This window comes from Gracilinanus agilis, chromosome 4, assembly GCF_016433145.1.
Source record: "Gracilinanus agilis isolate LMUSP501 chromosome 4, AgileGrace, whole genome shotgun sequence".
Classification (NCBI taxonomy): domain Eukaryota; kingdom Metazoa; phylum Chordata; class Mammalia; order Didelphimorphia; family Didelphidae; genus Gracilinanus; species Gracilinanus agilis.
Genome location: NC_058133.1, coordinates 79,934,980 through 79,948,402, shown reverse-complemented (window position 1 = coordinate 79,948,402; position 13,423 = coordinate 79,934,980). Strand labels below are relative to the sequence as shown.

The 13,423-nt window shown below is 38.5% G+C and overlaps 1 protein-coding gene across 1 annotated transcript; it reads right to left on the bottom strand.

Moving 5' to 3' along the window:
* Nucleotides 1-2,450: 2,450 nt before the first annotated feature.
* On the bottom strand, nt 2,451-5,522 carry LOC123244507 (condensin complex subunit 3-like). The gene has a single exon (XM_044673017.1). It carries the CDS (start codon nt 5,520-5,522, stop codon nt 2,451-2,453), a length of 3,072 nt encoding a protein of 1,023 aa, XP_044528952.1.
* Nucleotides 5,523-13,423: the final 7,901 nt, after the last annotated feature.

The window sequence follows — 13,423 nt, the reverse complement described above, 5'->3', positions numbered from 1 at the left end:
GAAGTGGAGAGGATCCAAGGACCTTAGTGAAAGAGCTCTCCCAGCAAGAGCATGTGAGGAGGCCCATGGAACTCAGGAGGACCAGTGACAGTTTCCTTAAGAAGTTTATTTATCAAGTACTATGAAGAGAGATCAATATATGCTATTTGAAGACTAGCAAATCAGATCTGTGTATAAAGATGAAAATAACTGGACTAAAATAACTCTCCAACTAATTGGAACTCTCAGTTTTAATTGAGGATTTTTTGTTGTCCCTCTCCTTCCTTCTGAGGCTCCACTTTCAGAAGAACAAGGCAAATTACAATGAAACATACTGAAATGAATATTTTCTATTTTAAAATCAGCTTTTAAAACATCCTTGGATTACTGCATATTCAGGCCAAGTTGTGATGAATGTGATATTTTATGCAGAAAGGTACAATGAGAAATGATCTTTAGAAAAACGGCTTTAGGACCCTACAGTCTCAACTGTAAAAGATTCTACTTAAACTCATTATACTATGTTTAATAAGCAGAAAAATGGACCAATACATTTACAAAGGTTTTTTCCAACAAAGGTCAAAACTAAAAGGCTATTCTTGTCAATTCAATATTAACCCTAAATTAGCTTTGAAAATTCTACTAACCAAAACATCTATTCCCCGATAACACTCCAGATAACAGTTTTGCTGTTTTTAACTTGAAGGATAGAAATTTGAATGATGATTTAAAACCACAAAAGGCAGGTATGTCCCTCTCCATATAGGACCTGATTCATGTAACCAAGGTCACTTAAAGAATTTTCTTTATATGAACCTTAAAAAGAAGAATGTATGCCCATTTGTCAAAGAGCTATAAGGATAAAACTCTGGTCTCTGGCAATTAAATTAGTTTCCAGGCATATGATTTCATGCTTGTTGTGATACAGAATTTACAAGGAAAGTAAACATTTAAAAATCAGATTTAAAAGCTTATTGTCCCTTAGGATTTCTACTACTGATTTATATTACTTCCTGCCTTCAGTTTAAAGTCCAGGATCTTCCTTTGTTGCATATCACTATCCTCCCAGAACATTCTCATAAAAATGCCTACTCCTCCAGCTTTGCCATATCTTGTCTCTCCAAAAAGTTTACTTCCCTAGATCTCAGGCCCTCAACATTTTGTTTTCTAGCTCTGCTTCCAGACTCCCTCTTCACTTCAGCGTGGTCTGAGTCCTAGTTCGTTCATATTTCTACTTCAAATCAACTCTAACTTGCTTTGAAACAGCATCATCCCCACTTGAAATGTTTGGATATCTTCTTGCAGCAACAAATGGGTTTGCAAGCATAAACTTTCATAGCAAAGAGACCAAAAGAGATGAGCTAAGAGAGCAGTTTTACTTACTGAGTTTCTTTCCCTTGGGTATTTTGCTACTTTTTTTATTGTATTTTTACTCTACATGTACATTGTTAATGAAAATTGAAATGGATACTACTAGCTGCAAGATTTCTCTAAAAGGCACAAAAAAGAACACAAGTATTTAGCCTTAATTTTACTCACTTAATGGTATCACAGAGGATGCTGCCAATCCCTAGAAATTATATCATATTACTTGGATCCTCTATTCAGTGCCTTGGCATCATTATGAGTAAAGATAGTTCACCTTTGCTCTCACCTCCCTCTCTCCCCCAACATTATTAGAAAATCCAAAATAAAGCTGAATTCTCTCTAATTCTTGGAATATTTTCCTATCCTTCTATCTTTTCCATTCCTGTTCTCCTCTCTGAATATAAATGCCACTATCTTTAATATTTCTCATCCACAAAATTTTCCAAATAACTCCCAAGGATTCCTATGCCAAGGCTCGATAACCTCAATCAAGCAGAGCAGGCAGATTTCCCAGAGGTCAAGTCACTCAATAAAGTTTCTAGAGATTGCATTCTACTGTTGCTCCCTCCAGAAAGTCACCTATTCCCCTCCATCTCCACCAAGGAATCTAACCGAGGCCCAGGTATATGCCTCAGACAATCAAAATAGTGTGGTCCCTTCTTCATCCCTGTAGTACAGGTGAAAGAAGAGACAGCATTCTAACTGATGCTAGGGAGTCATTCTTTTCATTTTCTCCCCTTGCTCCTCTTCATTTCTTTTTTTCAGTAGATTTTTTTATTTAAAAATTTTGACAGACATAATTAACAGAACAATGTATAGAAAGAAAGCAGTATCTAGACAAAGGAAGGAGTTAAGACAAACAATGAATATAATAGGACTATGAAGGGAGTTGGTAAAATTCTGAATTTTAATTCAGAATTAAAATATTGAACATTTGTTTATAGGTTAGAAATGCAAGTAATAATTTTTATTAATACAAGTATAAAACCAATTAAATAATTTTTCTGCCTCAAAATGTAGAAGCCATTAAAGTAGGGGGAAAATGAAAAATTAAAAAAATACTGATACTATTTTTAAAATTCAACTTTACTACATCTCATTACTTAGTTGTCTTCTTCACCAAGAAGAGATATGAGATTGAGTTTTGTTTTTTCCAAAGCTGCTATTTTAGCTTGTCTGGGAAGTCTCATTTTAATCTCTGTAACTGGCCCGTGTACTTCCTGGTCACCTTCGGAATTAGTCTCAGCATTTCGATGTCTTCTGTTCACAGATCTTGAAGTAGCTGAGCCTTTTCTCTGTCCTTTGTTAGTTTTAGATACAGTAGTTTCAAGTGTCCCAACAGTTTTATTTTTGATTATAAAAGGAGTCTGAAATATTTCTTTATTTTTTTCTTCTTCATTCTGATTAATGGTCATGGTAGCAGTATCAGGGTCCTGTGCTCCCACAAACTGGTCACCATGTTCATGACTTTCTTTGTTCAGCTGCATCTTGATTTTCTCTAAGGCTCTCAAACATGTCCTATCTTTTACTTCCTCAAGAATCTCATCCAATAGAATGATAAGTTCTTTTGTAGAATTGTTACTGAGTTCTAAAAAATTCAAGGCTTTTACGTAAATGCTAATTTCTGGTGCCCACGGACTTACTAAGATTTCATTGCAAATTTTTATGGCCAAATTATCATGAACTGTTGAAGCCTGGTAGTCCTGGGAGTTTCTAGCTTGAGGATTCAACCCACTTGGTCTTGTCAAGTCTACAAGTAGTTCAGTTACATTAGCAATATCTATTTCAGCTAAAGGAGAAGATGCAGGTGCATTAACCAGCATTTTCAGAGTTGGGAAAAAAGCATCTTCAAAGCACTCCTGATTAGTTCTACTTGAATAAGCAAATGTAGGGAAGAAAACCCCAAGACAATGTCGCAGTTGAATATCCTCTTCTGTCATAGGATTGTACCACAACAAGACAAGACGAGAAAGAAGCCAACTACTAACTAACCGTCCAGAGAACATCAACTTGACTAGTCCTTCTGTAGCAGCTGTCCGGAGCTCAGAAACCTCACTGTCTAAAAAACCAGACAGAAGCTTCAGGACGTCCTTAGCAGTGGCAGTCTCTTCTTCCACAGCCTTTATTTGTAGCTCATTGTCAGGATCACCACCATCTTCAGTTATTTCTGCTTCTCCACTGTTGATGTCCTTGACTTTTTTGGATTTAAATGGATCAGTCCCAAACAACATTAGCTGGTCAAAAACTGCCTTGAGAGCACTTATTTTTATTGTGACATCATCAATTTGCAGAACCTGTAATAACAACGCAAAATGTTTACTGGCAAAATCTTGGTTCTGTAGACCACAACAACCTAAGCACAAAACAGCCATATTTCTCACTGCAGGATGAATACTTGTAATTCCAGGAAGAATCAAAGAATCAATAATAACATTCATGGTTGCACTTATGCCCGTAGAAATAGAGACTTGTTTCAGAAGTTCATAGCATAAAATTAGACATTTCTGAATTGTTTCAGGATTGTTCTCTGTGTGAACTTCTGTAATCTCAAGTTGTTCTGTTTCTTTTATTAGGTCCATTTTGGCATCTTCTAGTTCTTTTATTTTCTCTTTTAACAGGGATGCTTGATTAAAGTCTTGTAGAGTAATGCATTCCTCCAAAGCTATTTTGGCTTCAATGAGCTTCACCTTTACTTTTGCCAGTCTGAGCTTTTTTTTTCTTGTTTCAGCAGAATCTTCAGACACATCAGCAGTGACCATGGGTTCCCGGATCTCTGAAATGATTTCTGTAACAATCTGTGTCTTCTTACTATCATCATTAAGGAGTTGAAGCAGTCTCTCAACCAGGGAAGAAACCAAGGAAATTGAGAGAGTTGGTAGAGTAAGAATCTCCTGCAGGACAACCAATAATTTCTTTCTTCCTCCCTCTTCAGTGGTATCCAAGGACTTGATAATTAGAATCAGTTGCTGACCTATAAACTCTTTTGTCATCAGATTTTCAATACAGGCAAAATCTCCTTTTTTTTCTTCAGTCACAACTGGAATGCTCTGAATATAACTCAATAGATATTCTGCATAGATAGCAGTTTCTGGCAAAATTTGCTCTAAGAAAGCCTCCCCTTCATCTCCTTTAGATTTCAGATATTCACAAAGAACTCTCCAGTATAAAACAATTTCAGGGGTGAGTGTTTCCACAGGGGTCAATTTGCTGCCATCACTGTTTTTACATACTTCCATCAGTTCACTAAGAGGAATCATGGCAAACAAGGCCTTCAGGATTGAGTCTGCCACCCCAGGGCAGTTTTCTACATCCAGTTGATGAAGAAACTGTAGGATATCTCCTTCAGTGAAATGTAACCAAGACTGAAGAAGTTTCTTCTGCACAACTTCTTTCACAGCCTCTGATCTGTCATTAAGTCCTTGTTGAAGAAGCTTTACTCTCTGAGATATAGACAAAGCTCTCATATGAACCTTTTCAGCTACAACGTGATATGCCAGCTTCCTGACAGTCTCTTTCACATCCCTGGTACGCCCAACAATTTTTGACAAAGTCTTTGCTGATGGAGCAATACAAGATAACACCGCATGCCTCACCCTTGAATTGGAATCATTTTCAAGTAAGGAACTATATGCATTAACTATAGGACAGTCATCATCCTTGGGATCCTGAAGTCTAGCAAGAGCCAGAACTGCCTGAATCCTCACATTTGGAATTTTGTCTTTCACTCTAATCAGCATGGCTTCATAAATTTTATCAAACAAATCACCATCAATCTGGGCATTTTCCGGCATACTTCCCAAAAGTTTATTTATAAGGTGGCACACTCTAAATCTAACTGCATTACTATTTGCTTCATGAGACTCCAGGAGAAAAGTAAACAAATAATTTAAAAGGGAACTTTCTTCATCTTCGCCATCATCTTCTTTCTCCGATTGGTGAAAAGAAGTAACAAACTTAGCTGCAAAATCTATTACTCGTTCCACAGCAGGTTCCCGCTTATAGATTATCATGGCATATTTAAGGTAGTGAATGAATTCTTTAAAAAAAATTGTTTTATCTTCTATCATGCTGTAGGTCTGGCTCAAGGTAGTCACCAGCTTGGCGTGGTTCTGGTGGGGCATCTGGGCCATCTGAAAGGCCTCCTTAATCTGTAGTAATTTCTTCTCCTTGCTCATGTCAGCAGTCCTGGTGCTCAGGCTCCGGCTGCTCCTGGCCCTCCCTCTTGACCACTAGCCGAAGGCCCCAAAGTTGGATCCGAGAACTGCTGAGCCACCACTCTCTTCATTTCTTTATGGGAGAGAAATCACTAAACTCAGTCTCTACCCACTTTTTACTGTCAAAAAAGAAGATAAAGATGCCAAGTACCTCCTGCTGTGTTGGAGGGTTTGGAAAATGTGGCTGACTCCTCATCCCACTCCCAAGAGACCAAGGAAGGCTATTTATGGGGCAACTTTGAGCTAAAGCAGAGCCTTGATGAAAACTTTAGCTTACAAATAGAATTTGAGTGTATGCCACTCCTGTGAATGTTTTTGAGGCCTATTTGTTTATTTTACAAAACTAAATCCATTTTCACTCCTTCTCTATAACAAAAACAAAAACAAAAAATGTCCTTGGGTCAGAGCATCAAGGCAAAACTCAGTGCAGAAGTTGGAGCCAAAATGAAGCAGCTTGAATTGGTTGCAAACATCCAAGTGCTTTTTTCAAGAAAAGGGGTTTTCTACATACTGACCTGATCTTATTAATTCTCTCCCTGAGATTAAACTCTTTCTCATTCAAATAACAGTCAACTGAATAAACTTGGTTTAGAAAGAAGGAGGGTTTTTAGCCCAACCAATTCAGGACTTCCAGTACATTTTATGATGAGGAAGCCCATAATTTCCCAGAATATCTGTCCATATTTCACATAGGTGTAAGAAGAACTAAATATGAGAACTTCTGATGCCCACATCTGGCCATCAATATAATGTTTGATGTACCTCAGCACAATTCTTTTTAGTTGAGATGATCATCTGCTTGCCTAGAAAACCAACCTGGAGAAACTTTATGAGAGACAATCTCTTATAGGAAATATTTACTTAAAATCATAAAGGAGAATTATCTTTTATCCTAGGCCCATATTCAAATTGCAAACTTTGTGCCAAATTAAATTCATCATTGTGCTTCCATAGTTGAATGAGACTCACTGTTTTTCTAAATTTTTCTTCAGTTTTTCTTTTTTAAAATGTTTCCTCTTACTGGATCTCAGATTTTTACAATTTAATCTCAAAAACATGCAGAGTGAACAAATAATTCCTTTTACAAGTAATTATGTGATATTACAGTAAAAGTGTCCATTAATTGAGCTGGCTGGAACTTTATGCTAATGAGGTTATGACTGGAAATTCAATCTCCATTAAGGCTAATAAATAGGTTAACTCCACCCAGAGAAAGCATGAAAATTTTTAACCCAGGTTGGCTGCTTTATGTATGCAACTGGTTTCAAACAGGGCCTGGACAGCACATGGATGGCTTGGTGCAAAAGTAATCACCACTACTGGGAAATAACTGAGGACTCATGTTCGCCTTAGGATGCATTCATTGTATCACTCTCTTAGATGAGGGCAAGTGTTTTTTTGGACTGATTCAAAGAATCAGTTTGTAGCTGGTCTCTAGGTATTGTTTCTTTTTAAGCATGTTTTCCACCATGGGAATGTCAGGCAACACTATCAAATAATTAGAATAACCCTAACAAGAGAAATTCTTTGCGGACTTAAGATGGAACCTAGAAAATACTGCCAAAGATTACAAAGTCTGGCAAGAAACTTGAAGATCTTTTGACCTTCTCTATTTCTGATGAAGACGCAATCTAGGTGTCATTCTCTGCTCCTCACTCCCTCTCACTACTACCCCCTATAGACAGTCTGTTGCCAAATTCCTGTTCATTCTGCCTTTACAACATCTCTGGCATATATTCCCTTTGCTTTTCTGGCATATATTTCCAGTCTGGTGTACTCCCTTAACTCACACCTGGACTATTACAATAGCCTCTGGTTAATCTCTGTCTCAAGTACTTTTCACTCTAGGCCATCCTCTTCTCTGTTGACCAAAGTGATCTTCCTAAAGTACAGGTCAAACCACATCATTCCCTGATTCAATAAACTCTAATAGCTCCCTAGTACTTCCAGGATCAAATACAAACTCCTTTGTGACCTGGCCACTTGCCACCTTTCCAGACTTTGTATACCTTACTCCCCTCCTCACAATTCACTCTACAATTCAGTGACATTGGTTATTCCTTGCACAAGACTCTCCACCTCCAGACTCCATGCCCTTTCCCTGCCTGGAATTCTCTGCCTCCTCATCTCCATCTTCTGGCTTCCCTGATTTCCTTCATGTCTTTGCTAAAATCCTACCTTCTGCAAGAAGCTGTTCCAGAAATCCCTTAATGGGAGTTTTCCTTCCCCAAGATTATTTCCAATATATTTTATTTGTTTCTTGTTATTTTTGTGCACTCTTCCCCATTAGACTGGAAGTTCCTTAAAAGCAGGAGGTAATTTTGCTTTTGCCTTTTTTATTCCCAGAGATCAGCACAGGTTATGGCACACAATAGTAATAGCAGCCTAATAATTACTTGTTGTTGAGGCAGCAGGTAGCTCAGTGAATAGAGCACTAAGCCTAGACTCTTGACAACCTGAGTTCAAATCTGGCCCCAGACACTTACTAGCTGTGTGACCCTGGGCAAATCATTTGGCCTCTATTTATCTCCATTTCTTCAACTATAAGTTGGCGATAATAATGGCTCCTACCTCCCAACATTGCTGTCTGGATCAAATGAAATAATATCTGTAGAACTACTTAGCACAATATCTGATACGTGATATGGTAGGTGCTATATAAATGCTTATTCCCTTTCTCCCCACAATTAAAAGCAAAAATAGGAAGACTACCTGACAAGACAAGTTCTGTAGAACCTTTAAATGAGATTTGTACTCATTCCAAGGAGCTGGGTCTAACTCATTCCACCAGAGAAACACATGAGAAATACCCAACATTCTGGTTGCACTGAACCAACAGGCCAGAAAGCTGGTCCATTATTATATCTCAAATCTCTTGAGTAGACACTTTGGGTAAAAAATTAAAAAAGAAAGCAGTAGGATAACAAGGATAAGGTGGTAGGTTGGTCATAGAGTGAAAGAATGGAATGAAATGGGTGCTCTCTGGGTATCCACCTAGTGTACAGAGATCCAAAGAAGGACCAGAAGCACATTAGGTAGAACTGGAGGAGGATTTCCTGGAAGATATGGACAAGAGGTTGACAGGATGTGAAGACATGAATGGGTAAAGACTTAGCTTTTGGAGTGAGTGCACAGCTCAGTAACAAATACATTGGGAAGGAAGGAAGGAATTTATAAAATACCTACCATGTGCCAAGCACTATGCTAAGCACTTACAAATATTGTCCCATTTGATCTTCACAACAAAACTCTGTGAGGGAGGTGCTATTATCATCCCCATTTTCCAGTTGAGGAAACCGAAGCAGACAGAGGTTAAGTGATTTGCAAAGGAAGGAAGTATCTGAGGCTGGATTAGAACTCAGGTCTTCCTGACTCCAAGTCCAAGAGTCTTTCCTCTACAACATGTCTGCCTCAATAACCCTTCCAAATCCATATTCCTGTTATAAATCTCATCCCACCAAGCAGCAAGGACTGAATGGTAACTATATTGTCAAATTTGCCTCTTTATTTTAGGATAGCTAATTCAACTTTTTGTTGCCCACATTTTGTATATTTACATATAGACAACTGAGGCTATAGGATTTATTACTGGCTCTTTCCTTGGATTTGTCTCCTATTAAGTATAGGGTTTCTCTCCTACTATTCCTTTTCTTTTACAATAGCTCTTCAACAGCACCTGGCTTGCTACATATGTACATGCAATTCCTTCCTTTTTCTTTCCTTTTCAGTTTAAGGTTCTTTTGATTAGATCTATAAGAAGCCAGTCAAATGCATTCTTACCAGCCTTTGTGAAGTATACTCTAATCAATCAATCAACAATCATTTATTAAGCACTTGCCATGTGCCAATTACTACTCTAAATTCTGGGAATATAAAGAAAGGTGGAAACACCAAAGTCCCTATTTTAAGGAGCTTACTTTGGTAACAGAGGAGACAATAGGTAAATCAAAAGGTACATAAAAACCTATGCACAGTAGTAGACAGTAACCTTAGAACATGAGATTCTAGCCCAGGGAGCCCTTCTCAGAATAACAGCATTCCTTCCATTATGGTGCTTTAAAAGCCAAGCTTCCATGAGAGGCTGGTGAAAATAAAGAAGTATTTTTCACCCTCATTCAGTTTCACAGACCCTATTAACAACTCCTGCCTTCAAGAGAAGGTGGCTTTTGAATTGAGTCTTGTAGAAAGTCAAGGAGGTCAAGATCCATAAGTGAGGGGAGAGAGCACACTAGGCATGGGGGGACAGATGTACAACGTCACAGACAGGAGATGGGAACAGGCATTAGCCTGTGAGGAACAGCAGGGAAACCAGTACTATAGAGGTAGTGGGGAGGTGGGTGTTGGTATAAAGTGAGAGAAGACTGGAAAGACTGAAAAGGTTGGAAAAAGCCAGGTTGTAAAGAGACTCCAATACTAAACAGAGGATTTTACATTTGGTCCTCATAGCAACAGGGAATCATAGTTGCTCATAGAATAGTGGAGAAAGGAAAAAAAGAAAGGTGTGTGACTTGATAAGACTTGTGCTTTAGTAAAGTTATTTTGTCAGTTGAGCAAGATGATAGGTTGGAATGGGAAGAAACTTGAAGCAAAAAGACCAATTAGAAGGCTAGTGCAATAGTCTAGGCCAGTGATGGGCAAACTACGGCCCTCGGGCCAGATGTGGGGGGGCCCCCTGAAATGTTCTATCCAGCTGTGTGACATTATTCTTAATCTGATGAATACAATGAGTAGGATACAATACAATGAAACTTTGAAAGAGTTGCCTTAGAAACAGATTGACAGATGAGCATTTCCTTTCCTTTGGCCCCCTCTTTAAAAAGTTTGCCCATCACTGGTCTAGGCACTATTCCAGGGTGGTAACTGAGTGAAGAGGAAGAAGGGAGCATATATGTGAGGCCATACTACTGACTTTTTGGATTTTCTCTACCATGCCATAGTGAACTTTTCACCAAGAAAACTTTCCCTCTAGACTTCTTACATGAGAAGTATATTCCAACCCTGTGGCCTATCTCTCTGACTGGTTCCTCTCAGAACCTCCATATTAAGGAGGATGCCCAGGGCAACCAAGGATGTACAGGCAACCACTTCTTCATTCCTCTCCAGGCTTTACTCTTGACTCTCTAGACATTCTTTATAATCCTCCACTGCTGGGTACCTTCATCTTTTCCATCTCCTCACTCCTCTCCTTGATCCACCCCTCCGCCCAACACTGCTTTTTATCTTCCTTTAACATAAAGAATAGTAAGTTCCTCAGGGGTGGGGATTATCTTTCTTTTTGCTTCCATTTGTATTCATAGGGCTTTGTACAGTGTCTGGCACACATCACTTAATAAATGCTTGCTGATTTACTGTTTGGGTGGGACAGATCTGATAACAGACTGGATTTATGGGGTGACTTTTGAGTAGTAAGGGTGACACTGAGACTATGAACCCAGTTTAGATATACTGAGTTTGAGAAGCCCGTGAAATATCTAGATAAAAACGACTGGTGCAGGACAACTGGAGATGTGGGATTGTACTCAGAAGGGATACTAGGGTTGAAGATATATACAAGTGTAGTGGGAATTATCTGCCTAGAGATGATACATGAATCCACAGTGGCTAATGAAATCACCAAGTGAGAGAATATAGAGAGAAAAAAGCAGGGGGTCCAGAAAAAGATATTGTCATATTCAGAGATTATGACATAGATAAAAATCCAGCAAAGGAAACTGAGAAACTGACAGCTCCATCTGTGGCTAGAAGTTCATCATTCCTATATTTTGAGGTTATAGGCAAGAAATCCAAATTCTATTGTCAAGCATCATTTTATTAGCCAGATATTCATTCCTAAATCTAGCTCTCTCTTCTAACACTTCTAGATTCAGGAAACAGCAATAATTGCAAATGCCATCCATTCTTCTAAGGCAAGGCTTTCATTGATCAACAGCAAGTCCATGGATATATACCATAGTGATTCATTTTAAAATAATTATTTTCTTTTGTAATTATTCACATTTTATAAGTTTAAAAATATTATTCAGAAAAAGGGTCCATAGGCTTCTCTAGACTGCCAGTAAAGTCTATGATGCAAAAGAAAGGTTGAGTCTTTGACTAAGCTCTTCAGTTTTTCATTAAAATATAATAATTCTTGGCAGTACTTTTTAAGATTCCTTCTGGCAATATAAATTTGTACCAACATGAATCAACACAAGTGGGTAAAACTCATCAAGCTTCATAAGTCACATTCTAGATGCATGCCCCTGTACTATATAATACATATGTCATATGTACATGTAATATATAATACAACACCTCTATTGTTAGTGTCAGATCATTAGTATCAGTGAAAGTTCAAATACTAACATGTATATTCTTACTTTCAATCATGGCTATCAGGAAGTAATTGAAAGCAGCTGGTACTGCACTACCTCCCTGGGAGACTAGCTTTCCACCCTAGCAACAATTTGCATTATTGGGGTGTGGCTATACCTACTTCCTTAAAGCCTAATGCTTGCTGACATGCCACTCCTACTGCTGCTACATGTTGAGGAGTGCAGCTCCCCTATTTCCCTGTCAGTCTACCTGAGAGACAGACATGTCCACTTATTTCTATTATCAAAACTAGGTTCCAAGCATCCATACATCCCCCTTATGTCTTCTGATTAGGGTATGGGAAAATTCATTTTCTTTTTAGCTCCACTGCTAAGTAGCAAAGTGGATAGAGTGCCAGTCCTGGAGTCAGGAAGACCAGAGTTCAAATCTTGCCCTGGACACTTCTAGCTGGGTAACCCTGGGCAAGTCACTTAACTCTGTTGGCCTCAGTTTCATCATCTATAAAATGAGCTGGAGAAGAAAATGGTAAAACACTTCAGTATCTTTGCCAAGAAAATCCAAAATTGGGTCACAAAGAGTCAAACACAATTGAAACAACAATAAAACAAAATTGGGGGCAGGAGAAGAGAGAAGAAATTTCAAAAAAAATTACTTCCACTAATAACCTAAAAGAAATTAAACAAGGCCACAAAAAATAGATCCGGATATAGTCTAATCTAGTGGTTCAAATTTACTGAAATCTCATCACAGACCAAAGAAGTCATTCAGTTTGTTAGGATGACTAACCCCTAGTTCTTTTACCTTATCTAAACTGTTGTCTAGGCTGAGTGATGAACACATTTCTGACCCAAGGTTGGCATTTTCAATCTGCATCTTATTTTTCCTTAAGTATGAATTGCCACGGTCATTTCCCTACCCCTGGATTATGTTGTACCTCTACTTGGCAATTACCTTGGATCTCTTGTGTCCTATTTCTCTCATCTTGACCACAAAGATTATCTTTCTGAGATGAAAACCAAGTTGTGCTGACCTTGGAGTCACCCCTTCCGTCCCTCTCTTGAGGACCTATGATGAGGCTTTATTCTCTTGGAAAGGCTATGCTGCTCCTGTCTGAACTCCTCCATGTACCTAATATTGTGAAGGTTAATTTTGCCAACCGCTAGAGAATCAAAGCTTTTTCACTCTTTAAGCTAAGATAGCACAATTTCATTTCTTAGTGGTCCATCATAGAGCCTGAATAGTGAGTATCATCTTTCCCTGGTGCCTTTTTATTAGTTCCTGCTGGCAGCCTTGAGCAGGCTCCCCATCTTTTACTGTTTAAAAGCTCAAGACCCATTTTTATTTGCTGTCTGAGGGATACCACTAGCTCTAAAGTCTTGAGTTCAATGAATCATCCAGCCCATTCCAGTTCATTTTATCAGTGTGATTCACATTCCCATGGTTTCTTTGATGACTCATCCCTCAGGCATTCCCCATTCCTGCCAGAATAATGATCTTTTAGAATCCTTTTGGGGTCTTGAACTGTGATTCCATTGGTGAAGGGAGCT